Source organism: Dermacentor andersoni, chromosome 2 (assembly GCF_023375885.2).
Source record: "Dermacentor andersoni chromosome 2, qqDerAnde1_hic_scaffold, whole genome shotgun sequence".
NCBI lineage: Eukaryota > Metazoa > Arthropoda > Arachnida > Ixodida > Ixodidae > Dermacentor > Dermacentor andersoni.
The window spans coordinates 71,418,391-71,435,493 of record NC_092815.1 but is presented as its reverse complement, the minus strand read 5'-3'; the positions used below and the strand labels follow the sequence as shown (position 1 = coordinate 71,435,493).

The following is a 17,103-nucleotide window of genomic DNA, read 5'->3' as shown; positions in this document are numbered from 1 at the left end:
CAAAATTCCGGCAGAAGGCCGGGCTTCACTGGCTTGCCCGATGTCTTCGAGTTACCGGTTACGTATTGGCAGTGCCTGCTTCTGCTAGTCAGGATACTAGTAGCGGAGATTACGACAACGTTCAGCCGCTGTGCGCGTCGCGTCCATCTTCATTAATGGCATGGGACAAGCATTCCTGCAGCCGACCACATTGCAAAAGGTCAACATCGTATAGCCGTAGAGCCTGGAAAATTAAGGAATGAAATGACTTCTATGTATAGTGTAGGCGCCACAAAATATCAACTTAAAATTTATACGAAGCACTACTTATGTTATTCAAACTGCGCGCGTATACGCTTGTGATAACGATGATGATATCGCTGACTGCTCGCCATGGGGCCACTTCGGCTTGTTGCAACTGACCATAACCTAAAAAAATAGTAAACTATTTATGACATTTTTAACGCCTAGTATGAGTATTAGTCAATGCCAACAAAGTTCTACGCTAGCTTTTCATGTACATCCTTTACCGGAAGTACACGGCATTTAAAGAAATCAACTTCCGGGACCCTTCATGCCACGGAGTTCGTGCCGTTTGTGTCGGCCTGCTGCCCTGCGTCTGTCCTAGGTTTGTTTACCGGTGCTGAGCCGTCAGAGAGGTTCTGAACTTGTAACAATGTCAGCACAAAATCAACCTGACCCGCTTTTTGATATCCGGAATGCATTCTACATCGGGAACTACCAGTACTGCATCACCGAAGCTCAGAAAGGAAAGGTGAGCCGGCTGCTTCGAAGAGGCCGGAGCCGCCTAACAGAAACGGAAAGCAAAAACACATTTTTTGTTATTGAACGCATACAGTTTCTTGTGACCTGCACATGCTTATTCTTCTGACGTGCATTAGGTGGTAGTGTCGTACACTGCAGCTTAAAGCATTCAATGGAATAGATCTGGTGGTGTTGGTGGACTAAAAATGGAGTAACTTGGCTTCTATGCTGCATCATGCTTCAATTTGCCATCGTGCAGTTTTAATAAAGACCTTGTGTCTTTATATGGTGAGAGTTAACGCCGCGTTCATACCGCTGAGTATATCGTACACTGACACTTATTCTTTCTATTCTGAAAAGCTGCGTGCCTAACCTTGAGCATGTGACTTTCCGAACGCTTTGCAGAACGTCAGTCCTGAGCACAAGCTGGAGAAAGACGTCTTCCTCTACAGAGCTTACATAGTGCAACGGAAGTACGGCGTCGTCTTGGATGAAATTCGTTCTATGGCTCCTGATGAATTGCAGTGCATCCGTATGCTCGCCGATTACCTCTCGGGGGACATGGCTCGAAAGTGAGTAGTGTTCTGAAAAACTAACTTCGATAACGAACTCCTCAGATTTGGGCTGTTAGGCTGAGACACGGTTGTGTGCAGCGGCCTCAATTTTGTTAGGTGTTGTTACGTGCCTCCTGGAATTGTGGCTTCCTAATTATGAATATTTTTTGGTTCCAAGACGAGATTATTTGCTTATGCCAAACACTGATTTTCTACTCAGCGCAGTATCAAAATTCGCCTAGGTAGTTGTCAAGCCAGGCTGATTACTCACAACTGCTCAATTTCTGCAAACGGCAAATGTAACGGGATCCATTCCTTTTCCTGATGCTTCTTTTCTTTTTGTTGTCATTGTCACTAGGTTTATGTTTATTTTGAAATAGAAACCATATGCTGTCTACTCCTGGGTGACAAGCAGTGAGGCGCCTACCTAAAGAAGTCCAGACTCCTTTGACTCTTTCATGTCTTTAGTTCAGTGGCTGCGAACTGCAATTTTAATAACCAAACACCTTATGCTTCGAGTCACATGTCTTCGAGAAGCACATCATGCCCTCCTGAGGAACTCAAAACTCCAGTGCCACTTGAAGAATTCCTCAGAGCTCTTGTACTACACCAAGAGGCTCTCCCTATACGGAACATATATGCAAGGTGCATGCAAGATACATGCGGCTTGCATGTAGCAGCATACACACGCTGGCTTTGCATTTTATTTCATTTGCTTGATGAACCATGAATATTACAAACAGTACATGCCGAGCAATGTGAATGCCAGTAGAGCAAAGGCACTACAGTGCACCACGGTGCGTGTGCATCAAGGTTGCAGACATCACATCTCAATCAATGCTGTGGTTTGTCCCACAAGATCAGCACAACGAAAAACTGTTGATGTTTGTCACTGCCCAATGCAAGTTTTATCTGTTTGGTTGCACCAAGTGAGTGTGGCATAGCAGTTAGAACATTAGTCTTGAAAACACGAGATCATTAGTGTGATCCCAAACGTACCAGCTTAGATACTTGCTTTTATATTATCTTGCGCCATGTTAGAGCAAAAGCTCGACAAATGAACACAATTGGCCTATTTTCTAGCTCATTACTGTTATTTGCTATAAAACATTCACGAGTGCTGTTATCTAGCTTTGTGAATATTAGTTGCAAGCGTAGGCCTGCTTCCCCTAGCAATTTACAGTGCTTCTCAATTCTCTGAAGCAAGGCAGCAACCACAAATGGTTGCTGCTGAGCTTGTTATACAAGAAACCTTGTGACATATACCAAACTGATATCAAAGGGACCCTTAAGGAAAAAAATATATGTGAGCTTTATTTCTAAATTATTCTTGTACAATACCAAAAAAAAAAGGGACCTATTGTGAGAAAAGCCAGAAGAGACACAAAAGCAAAAGACAGGTGGCACCGCTTCCTTGATGTTCGAACACCAGCTCACCATGACATTGTGAATTTTGAATGCATCTGCTAGGGCCTAACTAATTTCTTATCAGTAATGATAGAAAATACTTGTAAGAAAGTTAAACTTCTATCCTTGCTCATCAGCGTGGAGTCCGCAGAAAATACCCGCCGCCTCACCCACAACTTAACGGGGAAGAGGCCGCCGATTGGCGTAAAATACAGACCAGGGTGTTCCCCCATTTAAAATTGCTAAACGCCATGTATCCCACTCGTTATAGGGCCAATTGTCCTTGGTGCGGTGGCATACCTACCCTAATACACATAACCTGGGAGTGAACTAAGCACCCTCATAGGCCAAATACCAGTAGGACAATGGAGCAGTGGGAGGCACAGCTTGCCCGCTCCGACCTGGCAGGGCAAAAGTCCTTAATTAGCCAAGTCAGGCAGGCGGCAGAGGCCAGTGGGGCCCTGGACTGAGAGGCTCCGACCACCCCTCCTTCAAATCTTTACAATTGCAATAAAGTTTCTCTCTCTCTCTTCTTATGTCTAAACTTTATCAGTCCAACACAGATAACAAGAAATCGAGCCTCTCGGCTCTAAACTGATTGAATGTTTCTCCTTATATCTCTTTAAATTTGTGATTTGGCAGCACACTTCTGGAACATTGTAGGCTCTATGTGGCTGCTGTAGCATTAGTGTCGTGTAGACTTACTCTACATGTAAGAGTAGGTGAGATGAACAAACGTTTGTTGAAGCATTTGTCCATGATATCTGGTTAATTTCATGGATGGAGGCAAGATGAATGCCATGTCCTTACACACCTATACACTGTATGGCTTTTGCCTTGCCTTTATCTATCTCTTTAGAGATAAGTAAACATGGAAGCCAAATCCAAAAGATGCTACCCAGCTTTACAAAAAGAAGAAAATGCAGATAGACTGGTAACATGCACTTGTTCTGCATCAGTCTCTTGTACTACTTGGAATGTGGTATTGTCACATTGTAGTGATGGTTAAGAACACAGAAGCAAAAAGTGTGAATCACAAAATAAACTTTTTATTCGATGAACCTGTGCCCACAAAAGCAAGTAACCCTCAAAGCACAATGATAGCAGCAAGCATAGTCGGCCACCGGCAAAATCTGATCAGTGAGTAAAGCGCATCGGCTTTTATACATAACCCTTCGAAGGTTCCAGTGTAATTGCTGGTGCCTGTGTGCCTACCAGAAAGGGCTACAAAATTCTTGTGGTGCATACAATCAGATTACACAAGATTCAGTGACAACAGACAACGGATAGAAGTGTTTTTAACATTCGAGAAACTTCCTACAGATACATGTGCCGGGCAATTGCGTTTTAACATTTGCTAGCTGGTGAAAAGCATTCACCGGAGAAAGATAAATAAGTACACATCTCAGTATTGTGTGATTTTTTGATGCCATTGTCTATTGCCTTATGCAAGTGTTTTGAAACTTGTAAAGGGACCAAGTTGTGAAGCAGCTTGACCAGAAATTATCCAAGAGCCTGGACATCAACAATGTGATTCTTCCAGTTGTGGCTGCTACCATCTACTACCATGAACAGGTATGTTACGTATGCTATGCAGTACTGAATGATACTGGCAGTTGATGCCAACGTTTTCATAAAAATGCAGTCAGTTGCTTTACATTATATTCAAGTCACAATCATGAAGTGCAGAGTTTTATGTGCTTGCATGAAAATTAGATATACATAGCTCAGTAACTAATTGGGCTGTAACCGTTGCCTCTCTTAAGGTTTTCCACCTGCCAGAGATTAAATATGATCAAAACTGATGCACTTGGTCACACTGTCTCTAGTGTGTGGGTTGTGAATGAACTTATTGGCATTGTTCAGTTTGCTCTACAAACTGCATTGACCAAAGCTTTTATAGTTTAACTGTTTTTGTTGGTAGTTCATTGCAAAATCGTTTTGTAATACGCAGTTATTTACTTGACCTCATTCTGTTGCAGTTTCATTTAATTTCTGGCTCCCTTTCTAAGCGTGTGATGCATATGACAATTAGAATGTCTGAAAAATTGACAGGAAATTTCATTCATTGCATTTAACTGTAGTATATCAATGCAAGAAATATGCTTTTACACAAGCCATGAACCTACAACTTGGTGAATAAGCACATTTTGTGGGTATACTACAGAACTGTGAACATTTTGCCAAATTTTGTTGTCATCTGTGACACATCCATCATTACCCATCACCATACCATGCCCCTGTTGCCCTTTTTAAAGAATTTAAGCTTACGAAAGCATTGCATATTGTCTTCTTAGTATTGTTTGGTACTCTTTAGTCATACATGACCTTTGCATCGTTAAACCCTACCTATCAATCGATCAGTCATATGTGACACATCAAGCTCACAAACATGGCACAAAAATGGCGAGAAACCCTCTCTGCTTGAACAGAGAGCTTCCTTATCATCATATAATCAGCATGAATTGTTTTATAATACCAGAATAATTTACAGTGCTAGCAAATTAGGTATTTGTATTTTGCCTTCATGCATGTGGTTGTGTGTTCATCGCTGCATGCATGTACGTCATCGCTAGAAGAGCTTTGTTTAGACTAATCTCGTGGCATGGACCAATGTGAGAGCCTCAGTTTTTGCAATGAGTCAAGGGGATGATTTTAATTTTCCTTTTTTTTTTTTTCTGCCCATGAAAAATAGAACTATGAAGCTGCCCTGCGAGTCCTCCACCAGACCGACTCCTTGGAGTGGTAAGCGTTCACATTGTGAAGCACTCCCTGGAAGGCATTACATGCAAGTTCTGGGCCAGTTTGACCTGGTGTGATATCTGGGCATAATCACCGTCATCTGCCTAATGTTAAGAGGCCCCCAACCTGGCCCCATTATAAATTTTGTTTATACACTGGAAATTGTAAGACACTGTTAAGGGAGCATTCTACTGAATAAATTTTCAAATTGGTTCATTAGAGGAGAAGGAGAAATAGAAAAGTTGTGATGCCAAGCTACCAAGAGGCAAGCTCTACTGCCAACATAGCCACTTTCTCTCCACCTTGACCAGCATCCTCAAGCGACATTCCTTCCCTGCACAAAAGTGCACAACACTGCTTCCAGTAGCAGTTCCATGCATTTAACATCAGGTAATTGCCAAAGCCACGTGCCGTAATTGATTGTGCTTGAGGAATTTGGTGTGACACGGATACGCATTCAGTTTGGCATTGCTTCTCTGCCAGGAAGCGAGGCTCCCTCAAAAGTAAGGGTGCACAGGCTTTCACTTGAATTTTCAGCTGCTTTGCGGTATGCATTGGTGTAATACCTTGCATACATGATTGTTAGCACTGCCCTAACCTGGAGAGGGGCCCTTGAAGGCCTCTCCCAGCAATCCTAATTACCCTCGTTCTGCACTGGTTGTTCCTAAGCATGCAAACTGCTTAATCTCATATCACTTCATCTAATCCTCTACCACCCTCACCGTCATTTTCCTTCCCACGGCGCCCATTCTGCTGTTCTAATTGACCACATCTTATTTGTTTTGTGCATTACATGAACTGCCCAATTCACTCTTTCATCTTGTCTTCAACTAGAATATCTGCTACCCATATATGTGTTCTAATCTATACTGCCGATACATTATGGCTACCATTTTTCATTCTATCACTCATCATACAGTCCTTAGCTCCCTTTTGGTTTCACTCTGATGCTTCATGTTAGGACACCTACTCTAGTAGTGGCAAATGCACTGATAATATATTAGTTTTATTTTCACATTTATTTTCAAAAAGCAGTTTATACAGTCAAACCTTGTTATAACAAAGTAGCATTTGTCACGAAAATACCTTCATTATACTGATTATTTGTTATAAGTATATATTCATTATACTGGTACCGACTAGAAAATTTTAGTTTTACTTTGGCATATCCATGTTCACTATAGTGAGGTTCGACTGTATTTAGAAGTGCCTGCCAGATGTGCTCCAATGCAATGTTTGTTACCCGTGAGGAATCAACTTGACTCGCCATACTCATGTGCGCATTGTTTATGCTGGGGCAGCAGTCCAAGTAACACTTACCTCAACTCTAGGCTAAAGTACCCAGTGTCATTAGATCAATATCATTTCATCATATCTAATGCGTAAAACAAAACAGACAGTTGGGAATCTACCCCACTTAAAAAACCGTACTCCCAGATATTCTAGACAGCATTGTTTTCACATAAACCTGCAGTTTCCAGCAGCATTTGCAATGATGTTGGTGTTTTCACACATAGGAGAATTAAAGGGGCCCTGAACCACTTTCTATCGAAGTGGAGAAAGGCATTAGAAGTGAAAATAGGCCATTCCAGCAATGCTTAGCTGCAAAAAGTGCTTGAATGCATTGAGCAGAAGCGGAGTTATTGGCAATCAAACACGGACTTCTGCGATTCTGACTCTGATGTGCTCCCGTTCCTTCTTCAAGGCCTTGCACTGCGAAGGCTATGGCGCAATGGGGCATGCTCACAATGTTCTGCCTTCTAAATTTCACAGTGGTGCACAGTTCAATTTTAATTTTGGATGTTAGCGTAGACGTCACGACTTCCGCCTTTGGTGCCTACAACACGCTAAACATAAGCCAAACACAGTTGTCCTGCAGGAGCCGCAGTGCGCTCAGCCAGTGGACTTGTAGCAGCACCCCGTGGCGGCCGCGGTATCTATGCCATTTAGCCGACCACAGTTTTGTCAGCTCTCGGCCAGTAGCAGTCCTCTAAGGGAATGACGAAATAGTGCATCTAGAAGAGAGTGAGGACAGGGCCTTCTGTTGTAAAGAAAGCGTTTGAGAGAAAGGTGACTTTGCCATACGCTTATGAGCTCCACACACCACGTACGACAGCAAAACTTGGCTGAGATGTTCACAGCAGCGTATGCTACCTGCAGACTATGTTATTTCACCAAGCCCGAGGACTTGTTCAGGGCCCCTTTAAATATCTGGAGTGATCTACATCATTATTTAATTATGTAGTGTACACTGCCTTTTAATATAGATTCCCATTATTACTGGTGAGTGCATAGCTCTTCTACTTGTTTCAGCGTACTTATGCTGCTGTCACTTATTGTTCTGTTCGCACTTCTTTTCCAGTTCTGCCTTGACTTTGCAGTGCTATCTTAAACTGGACAGGCTTGACTTAGCTAGGTGAGTAAGCTAAATAATTTGTGCACATCTCTTGAGTCTTTTTTGGTATCGGCCACACTAGATTTCCTTTACGAAAGCCTCTGTTAAAGGGCCCGTTGCCAGGTCACATGGCAAATTTCGGTTATAGGCTGGAAGTTGTTACGTGCCCTCTAGGGAGCATTCTACTACAATAATTTTTCAAGTTGGTTCGTTAATAGTCGAGATATAAATACTTCAATGCCGTGAACCCATGATTTCAGGAGGCGAGCATCACCGCCAACATAGCGCTCTTTCCACTTGCTCCCATCTAGCCTCTGCAAGTGAAATTCCTTCCCTGCGTTCTTCCATACAGGAGCTTGAGCATTGCGTGAAGCATACGTCACGAGCTCAGCCTTTCCTTTTTTGCCCGCTCGCTTTTTTGCTGCACAGCGCACTTCTACCAATAGTCTCTCACACGACCTGTTGCATTTGTCTCGTTTCGCACAGCACGTGATTTTGCGCACTATGCACAAGAACCCCTGACTAGCAGTATAAGTCAGTGTTTCATGAACACTGAGGCAGATGCAAGCGGATCACAGAGCATGATCGCTTGCTGTAACACAGTAGAAAATGACATACTTTCCCTCTCCGCCCACGCGACTGCACGACATGGGAACAAGCAGACGAAACGGAAGTGCATCTCTCTTGCTGTGGTACGAAGTAAAACAAAGACATGCAGACATTCGGTTTGTAAGTAGGTTTTACTATTTTTCTAATCTTTAATTGTTCTATGAAAGCAAAGTCACATGCCACTGTAAGTGACATCACAGCACTGCCATGTACGTAGGTGCACTTATGCAAGATACGTTGACTCTCCGGCTCGGAGTGTGGCAGCTGCAAGGAGAAGGGCAAACGGCATTTGTTTTGAAATTTAAGCCCTTTCCACACCATGCAGGGGTGTAATACTTAGCAAACACAATCGTTAGCATGCATTGTATGCACTGTGCTTACCAGCTCAAAATGGCCAGACCTGGGGAGGTATTCTGTAGAAGCATGTGGACATGTCCATTTCATCTGCTGGTGAAGTGCTGATTGGCTGTGGCGCCTTGTGCTGCAAATGTGCTGCACAGCCCAGCCAATCAGAATTTCAACAGCAGACAAAATGGACATGTGCACTAGGTGGACTGTCACAGAATACCTGCCATGGTGAGGGGCCCTTTAAGGTGAACATTTCACAAACCTTTGCCAATAATCTCCCTGAATCCAGATTGCCAGAGCGGCTAAAATGGCATGCAACGGTGGTGCTTCTGTTAGCAGGCCTTCCATTTCCCTGACCACAGGAGAAATTATCTTGTTGGCTGCTTTGCATCATAATGATGGTGCGTGCCATACACTCAACAATCAAAGGCATGTGTCTTGGTTTAGGATAAAGCTGGTTGATCTATTCATATCCGATCTGCTATCGAACAATGTTGCATAAAAATGTTGGCAAGTGGTTGGCATGAGTAAACAACTTCGATATTGATTGTTAAGTTCCGAGGTGTGTCTGTCAGTTACGTGTATGTCAAATGCAATGAAGGGTTTTTTTTTTTTTTTTTCTCATTGTGTTTCAGAAAAGAACTGAAAAGAATGCAAGAGAAGGATGACGATGCAACCCTTACGCAACTTGCACAAGCCTGGGTCAATCTTTACCTGGTTAGTACCAATTTCAACTGTCAACAAATGTAAAATTGAAACAAAATTTTATTTTCAGTCTCTTGTTTCTATGTGCCAGAGGCATTGAGGCTATGTGTCAAATAATATAGTCTAACTATAAAATTAACATGGTATGCCTCAGCGAAATATTACATGTCTTTGTTTTCAGTACAGAAACATTTAAAAGGTCTCTGCTAGCCATAAGGAATATGTTCTGTAATGTCATTCAGATTGGATAACTAGCCGTGGAAGCAGTAGTGGCAACAATAGCTGTAAATGGTGGTCCCTGTACAGCCTGGAAATTTGGGCAGGTGATAGCTTTGTCTTTGCACTCCGTGCATTCAGGAGAAGAGAGAGTTGGAGAAGTTGACAAATGTTCATTAAAAACTGGGGACACTGCAGAAAAAAAAAAATGGGAAAAAAGTTGCAAATAAAGCACAGAAACACATTTGTTGTCTCCTTCGTTTCACAACCTTCCTCTGTGTCGCAAGCCATGAGCACCCCGCATAGGGGCCTGTTGCTGAATGCCAAATAATCCAGTGTCACAAAAGAAAGGGAAGTGACAGCACTACACTTCCATGCCATTGCGAGCCCTTCCAGCAAAGCAAGATGCTGCAGACGCGCACATAGGTCTCTTCTCCATGAACCCCAATGATGTTCTGCTTTCAGAATGGTAGCATAGGCATGGCCAGGTAAATTCTTCCTTCTCCTTGCTCATCACCAGAGATGAGGCACTTGATCCTAAACAGCCATGGAAAAGTGTATTTAGGCCAAGTTCTAATCCTATATACATAGTGGTGATGCTTCTTGTTAAAAACATTTTTTCATACAGTGTTCATGTCAAAGAGCAAGCACAGAGTTACTAAAAATGGCTGCACTGAACTTTTTCCTATGGCCGATCATGCTTTGTTCTTTTCAGGTTACAAGACTGCATTGTACACTAGGTTGCCAGCTTTATTGTTTCTCACAGTGGCAGCTTGGGAAAGGTTCCATCAAAAAATCAGTTTAAAACCCTTGTTTTTTGGTTCCTTTACAATTGACAGTGGTGGATTGGAAAATTTGTTGAATGGTAGACTGTAGTATAAAAGCTTTAGTGCAGACTTCAGCTTCGTAAGCTGCAAACATCCTGGGCATGGAAGACCTGAAGGCTCTCATTTCCCCTGTGTATTTCATGTCTAACGTTGCGCAATGTATTGTTTGTGATACTTTGTTACTGTTGCTTCAGTAAAACTTGATAATTTTCTGCTTGCTCTTAAATTAAGCAAGAGTATGCCACCGCAGTTTAATCAATCAATCAGTTTTTATTATATTTTGCAAAAATACTTTACAGATAGAGGTTACAGAAGGAGGTCCCATAGTAAAAACTGAATTGGGACCTTCTGTTCATGGTTAACATAAAAGTCGCAATGGAAAGAAACAGCAGCTGAATCAGTACAATTACGAAAATAATAGTGAAATACAGATATAACTAAATGAAAATATTAATAGACAACAATGTATTGGCAGTAAGCAATATTGTGAAACTAGATAAAACTAACATAGAAGAGGAGGGGGAAAAAATAAAGAAATAAAAAGTAAACTTAAGCAACATGCTGAAGTACATAAACATGGCAGGTCTAAAAGGAAAATCCAGTTATACAGTACACTGTGTCACATACATATCACATAAAATTTTTTCAGTTCATGGCAAAATCAATGGGTTTTCTGGAGTTTTATGACAAATAGTAATGTATTCCAAATATTTCAAATAAGGTGTGTTAAAGTGCTTTAATATCCTGAGTCACCGCACAGACAGACACGATTTGTCTGCATTAGTGAGGTGGGTAATGCCTCATTGCAATATCAAAAAAGCTCATAAGCCGAGTTTGAAAAAGTACTGAAAGATGCACCTATAACCGATACGCTGCATTAAACACTTGCTAGGAGCATTCGCTTGCATGTCACTGGCCAGTGTATGCTTTCACCAAGGACATCAATGAGTAAACAACAAAATGGCAATGCTTCTGCCAGATAAAATCCTAGTGAGTGCAGAAAAGTCGTGGCTCTGTGTAGTCCACAGCGCATTTACAAGAGTGGGCGATGTCTCGGGATACTACAGTAGGTACGCTTGTCAAGTTCTGAAGCTGTTGCTGTTACAGTGGCGCATGGAAACTGGCTTGTAAAGAATGCCCTTGAAAATGCAGGGCGGAGAAAAGCTGCAGGAGGCCTTCTACATCTATCAGGAGCTGGCTGAGAAAAACACGGCGACTCCGCTGCTGCTGAATGGACAGGCAACCGCCTACATTGCTCAGGGCAAATATGAGGAAGCAGAGGCTCTACTGCAAGAGGCAATTGAAAAAGTACGTCTTAACATAGGGTCTTGGAAGGACTCCAGAGGTTTTCATGGTAGCAGAAATGACAGTGAGCACTAGAGTGCATTTCATTTAGTCACTTCTGTTAAATGTGTTGTGAAGTGTTGCGCTTCTAGTTGTAGCGAGAAACCTGTTTGTTTGCTGGCATGGTGACAAAAGCTTGCACTGTGTATTCTGAGGAAACAAAAGAAATAGCACTTACAACAGCAGATAAAGCGGACTGTTCTTGGTCATTTACTTTATGTCCTGTTGTAAAGTGTTATTTCTGTAGCTTTTTGAGCATGCATTAGCCATAGTTCCTTCGCATTGCTGCAACGCTTGGCTAATGCAATTTGTTCACTGAGAAGTCAGCCCACCATTGCCTTCGCTAATTGACAAGCATGTGCACAGGCTGCAGCCAATCCAGACATGGGTTTGCAATGTTTTGTGAACTTTTCAGTGTTACGACTCACTGCTTAGCTTTATATTCTTAGCAAGGGGTTAATGAAGCATAGTATTGAACGTTTCAAGGCACCCTTAAGAAAAGTTAATTATTGAACTTGGTTAGCTGTCATTTACTGATCACAACATAGATCCTGATATCCACCACTGTGAATAATACATTGCTGAAAAAATGCCACTTAATCTCTTTTGTGCTTTTTTTTTTACATTTAAATCCCTGTCATTTGAAATCTCACCTGAGACACTTATCTGTATGTTAAGTTCACCCAAGCCAATTTAAACCACCTCATATCTCTGTGATATCCTTAATATGCCCAGCTGGAAAACGTGTGACAGTCTATTTCTTCTCTCTCTCTCTCTCTTTGTTTATATACATATATGTATATATATATGTGTATATATATATATATATATATATATATATATATATATATATATATATATATATATATATATATATATGTGTGTGTGTGTGTGTGTGTGTGTGTGTGTATATGACTGCCGAACAACCTTGGCTGTTGTCTCTGTGGGATCAACATTCTAAATTCTGCAGCCATGTACGATGCAGCTTGTTGATGTTTAATCTGACACATTGTAAATGTTGTTCACAGGATAGCAACCATGTGGAAACACTCATCAACTTGGTGGTGCTGTCTCAGCATTTGGGGAAGTCTCCAGAGGTATGTGGTTTCGAATACAGAATGTATTTGCACATTCAGAATAGAGAAACCTACAGAACATAGTTTACGAGCATTGAGGTTCGGCCTTGTTTGGTAAGACACACAGGAATGTTTAGCACTCCCGTGTGTCCACCTGCTTGTCCCCTTCTGTCACTGTGCCTAAACATCCTTACATACAGAATGCAATACAGTGAACTTCCGTTAATTCAACTCCTGTTAATTTGGCTTTTCGGTTGATTCGATCCTGGCCAATGGTCCCGGTTGGTGCCCATGCATTTCTATGGGCCTAAACTTTCTTTATTTCAATGCTAAAATTGCTCTTCGCTGGATAACTCGAACTTGACTGGTCAGCATACACACGCCTGACCCCCTACGTCGATGCCAATAGCGTCCCCTTAAGTGGCAACGTCTGTCTTGCTAGGGCTTAGGGGACAGTGAATGTGTTGAGCACACGTATCTTTTTGAAAACGCCTATATTCGGCCTGCCCTAGGAACATTTTCAAGCAATAACCGTAGCTGACAATGTTTCATTACAATATTTACCCAATTCTAATGCACGTGCCCCCCCCCCTCCCCTCTACTTCTTTAGAAGAAAATCGGACCGAAAACTGCCTGCACAGTGCAGTCGATCACGAAACCAAAACCGCCTTTGCAACGTTTGTATGCTTTGCAACATAACAGGGATGTACTGCGGCGAAGCTGATCTTAAGGACCCGGTCACCATTGTGCAATTACTTTTGTTCTTACTGAACTAAAAAAGACGGGTGTGCATTAGATGTCTACTTTATTTAGGAGCTTTATTGTCATTTCTGCTTTAGTTTTCTGCTTTGGACAAACAAAGTGAGCACGTGTTTGATTCGGGAGTTTGTTAAAATCATGCAAATACTGCCAAATGAATCTGCAGTATATTGGCGTTTCTTCTGCATCTTGTTTCATTTGACCCGCTAGGTAACTCAATTCTTTTCGTCGGTTCCTTCAGGGTCGAATTAATGGAAGTCTACTGTATTCAAACTTCCGAATGCATAAATGAACACCATGCATTTAGTGTGTATGTTACTTTGCAACACCTGTGCTACTGCTTTTTGTTTTCCTTTTTCTTTCTACCATACATCCATTCTTCAATTGGGGTGATTTCTTAGAGCAATGAAGCCATAATCTAAACATTACCTTTTTTTTTTGCTGCCATAAGGAGAAAATTAGACTGAAAAGCCTAAATGCTCAACGCGCTTCACACCTTCTATCTATTGTATGCAAATGAGGCACTCTATTGCTCAACAAAATAAAGAGCACTGTCATTTTGCTCAAAGAAGATTTATTAATCTACTGCATTCAGATCAGTTCGAGCCAAGCAGCTGTTAATGTGTATTTTATCTCAATGAACATAACCGCTTCGCTAAGCAAGGCATGAGACATTGTTTGCAGCGACTTGCGGGGTTAGCTGGCTGCACTAGCATAGTAGTATGCCTATAGTGCACCTAACTGTAGCTTTCATCACGTCACTGCATAGCATTTGTAGATTTGCCCCTTTCAGCAGCTGACGCTGGTGAAAGATTCAAACATACACAACGGTCAAGTGGTCTGAATTCCCACTGTCCTACTTAAAGGCAGAGAAGTTCTCCATGAGGTCGATTGAGGCATACAAATTACAAGAAGGGTTGCATGCAATGAGCAGCCTCAATAAATAGTTTATTCAAGAACACAGCCTTTTGAATATGAAAGTAGAGCTTCCTTGACAGGGTTGTAGCAAGGTTGTAGATAAGCCAAGGAGTGCACAAATTGTGAACTTCATGATTCCCTTGTAAATTTGTGTTATCACATTTTTGCACAAGCGTACGACTAAAAAAAAAGAGATACTGCTTTTATGTGGCATGCCTTTGTATTTCTAGAGGTTGTTTCCTCCTTGGCTGGAGGTCCTGGGTTCAATTCTGGCTGCAGCGGCTGCATTTCAGTTTCGGCAGTATGCAAAAACACTCATGTACTTAGAGATAGATGCATGTTAAAAAACTTCAGGTGATCAAAAAAAAATATAAAAATATCAAAGTCCCCCTCTGTGGCATGCCTCATTGTGGTGCCACACAGGCTAATATCCTGGCTTTGAATGTGAAACACCAGAATTTAATCATTTCCTCTCTGGCTAGAGTGTACAAAGTTTCACTCCTGTTTTCTTTGCATGTGAGACCTCCTTATCGCAAGAAAACTTCGATACATAGTTCCACATTCGTTTTAAACTGAGATCATTGACTGCTTGTGTAAAACTGTATCAGCTGCAAGCAAAAAAAAATGAATCTCATACCTATGTTTTGTAGATTAAGTGATGATAAAATGAGTTTTTATGATTAACCAGTGTCTTGATAAAATTTCGGTGCACTGAGTGATTGCTCGAGAATAAAGGAAAGCTTACTTTTGTATAATCCACTAAATTAAATTGTAAGTAAGTAAACATTGTTTCTCTGGTCAATCACCAGTTCATGCATTACAGTGGTGCAATTCATGATAATGTTAAGGATTTGCACTAGCAATGCTAGCTATGAAATGTTGGTCATTGTTTGGTCAGCCTGTGATCAATGTGGCCCACCCAACATTTAGAGGGGACTCCGTTGTACCACACTGAACCACTGCACAGAATCGTCCACTCTTAGGGAAAACACCTCCTTAGTATTTCTTCTTCTACTTTATTGGAAAAAAGTGTCTGATACGACGCTTAATGCAGACATCTATTATTGAAACACTAGTCTTTTAGATTTCATGCCGAATTTAGGCTGCTATGAGTGCTTGAATAGTAGTGGGTTACTTCCTCTAACAGTGGACAACCCTACACATTGTAGATGGTAATGGGATTGTTGTCACTTTCATCAACACTTCATAATGTCTCCAGAGTTCCTCCCATTATTTTGCTTCAGTATTTCCACTAACAGCGGACGGCTCTGTACATTGTATATGATAACAATAGCACTGTCACTTTCAGCTACAGGCACAAGTCGTAATGTTTACTATGTTTTCCCAATTGTTTCTTTTTACCGATGTACAGGTAACAAGCCGTCTCTTAAGCCAGCTTCGTGATACAAACAACAGTCACCCATTCGTGAAGGAGTACCAGAGCAAAGAGCAAGAATTTGACCGGTTGGCAAGGCAATATGCACCTTAAAAGCAACACCGATGTCATTCCACAATGGTCCCCGAGCCTTTATAATAAATTTTTTTTCCCCATGTTTCACAGAACACGATGCGCTGTGTGTGTTTAAAGGGACACTAAAGGCAAATACTATGTCGATGTAGACTATTTAAGTACCATTCGAGAAACCTTGCAATGCTGGTTTCGTGCCAAGAAAAACTTAGTTTATGAGAGAATTGTAGCTGAAGGGTTCGAATACCTTTTTTCAAAATTCAAATCTCCCGTCACCCAACCGAGGGAGTGGTGACCGCATACGCCATCACCACCCTTTGCTGCCGTCGGTGAGTAAAACGGCGCCCGACAGAGCAGCGGATTCGCCGCTGCAGCTACTTTTTGGTCAAGTGGCATAGACTGCTCGGGCCACCAGCGACATCACATGGAAGTTGAATTCTCTGCTACTTACCAGTTCATGCAAGTTTCGCAAGCCAACGAAACTGGCGCAGCACTACACGATCAGGAAAGTATTGCAACGCCAAAGCGTGGGTGGCGCAGAGTCGAGCAAAAACGAAACCTTTTGACCATCCGCATCATCGTCAACGGAAATTTCAATGAGTTCTTTTTTCTAAACATGATATGGAACTGGACAAGTAGCATTTTATTTAATCTTATGATATGAGGATCTTTTTCGCAACAAGTAGTTGAGTAGTACTAGTGACAGAATTTAACTCAGGAGTGCTTTTGTCATCGGGCAAGCGCTTGAGTGTGCCGAGGGAGTCTCTAATCATGTCCTGCATTTACCTCAATTTCTTGATTATTAAGGCTCTGTTCGCAATAATATTGACGCCTTAGAGATTCTCGAGCGCTAAACTATCACTTTAGCTTGACTTAGTATTTGCCTTTAGTGTTCCTTTAAAGCTTTGTAGATATTTTTTATAGAATCTTCAACGTCGCTGAGGTGTTCGTGGGAGGGCTAAAAGATTATGCTTCTAAATGTTTCCTTGAT

General features: G+C 41.8%; 1 protein-coding gene across 1 annotated transcript; it reads left to right on the top strand.

The window, feature by feature from the left end:
• The first annotated feature begins 537 nt into the window (after nucleotides 1-537).
• Nucleotides 538-16,199, top strand: epsilonCOP (coatomer subunit epsilon). The gene is made up of 9 exons (XM_050188810.3): nucleotides 538-754; nucleotides 1,150-1,316; nucleotides 4,178-4,280; nucleotides 5,401-5,450; nucleotides 7,810-7,863; nucleotides 9,435-9,516; nucleotides 11,700-11,855; nucleotides 12,920-12,988; nucleotides 16,017-16,199. The coding sequence occupies exons 1-9, from the start codon at nucleotides 656-658 to the stop codon at nucleotides 16,131-16,133; spliced, it is 897 nt and encodes a 298-aa protein (XP_050044767.2). The 5' UTR covers nucleotides 538-655; the 3' UTR covers nucleotides 16,134-16,199.
• Nucleotides 16,200-17,103: the final 904 nt, after the last annotated feature.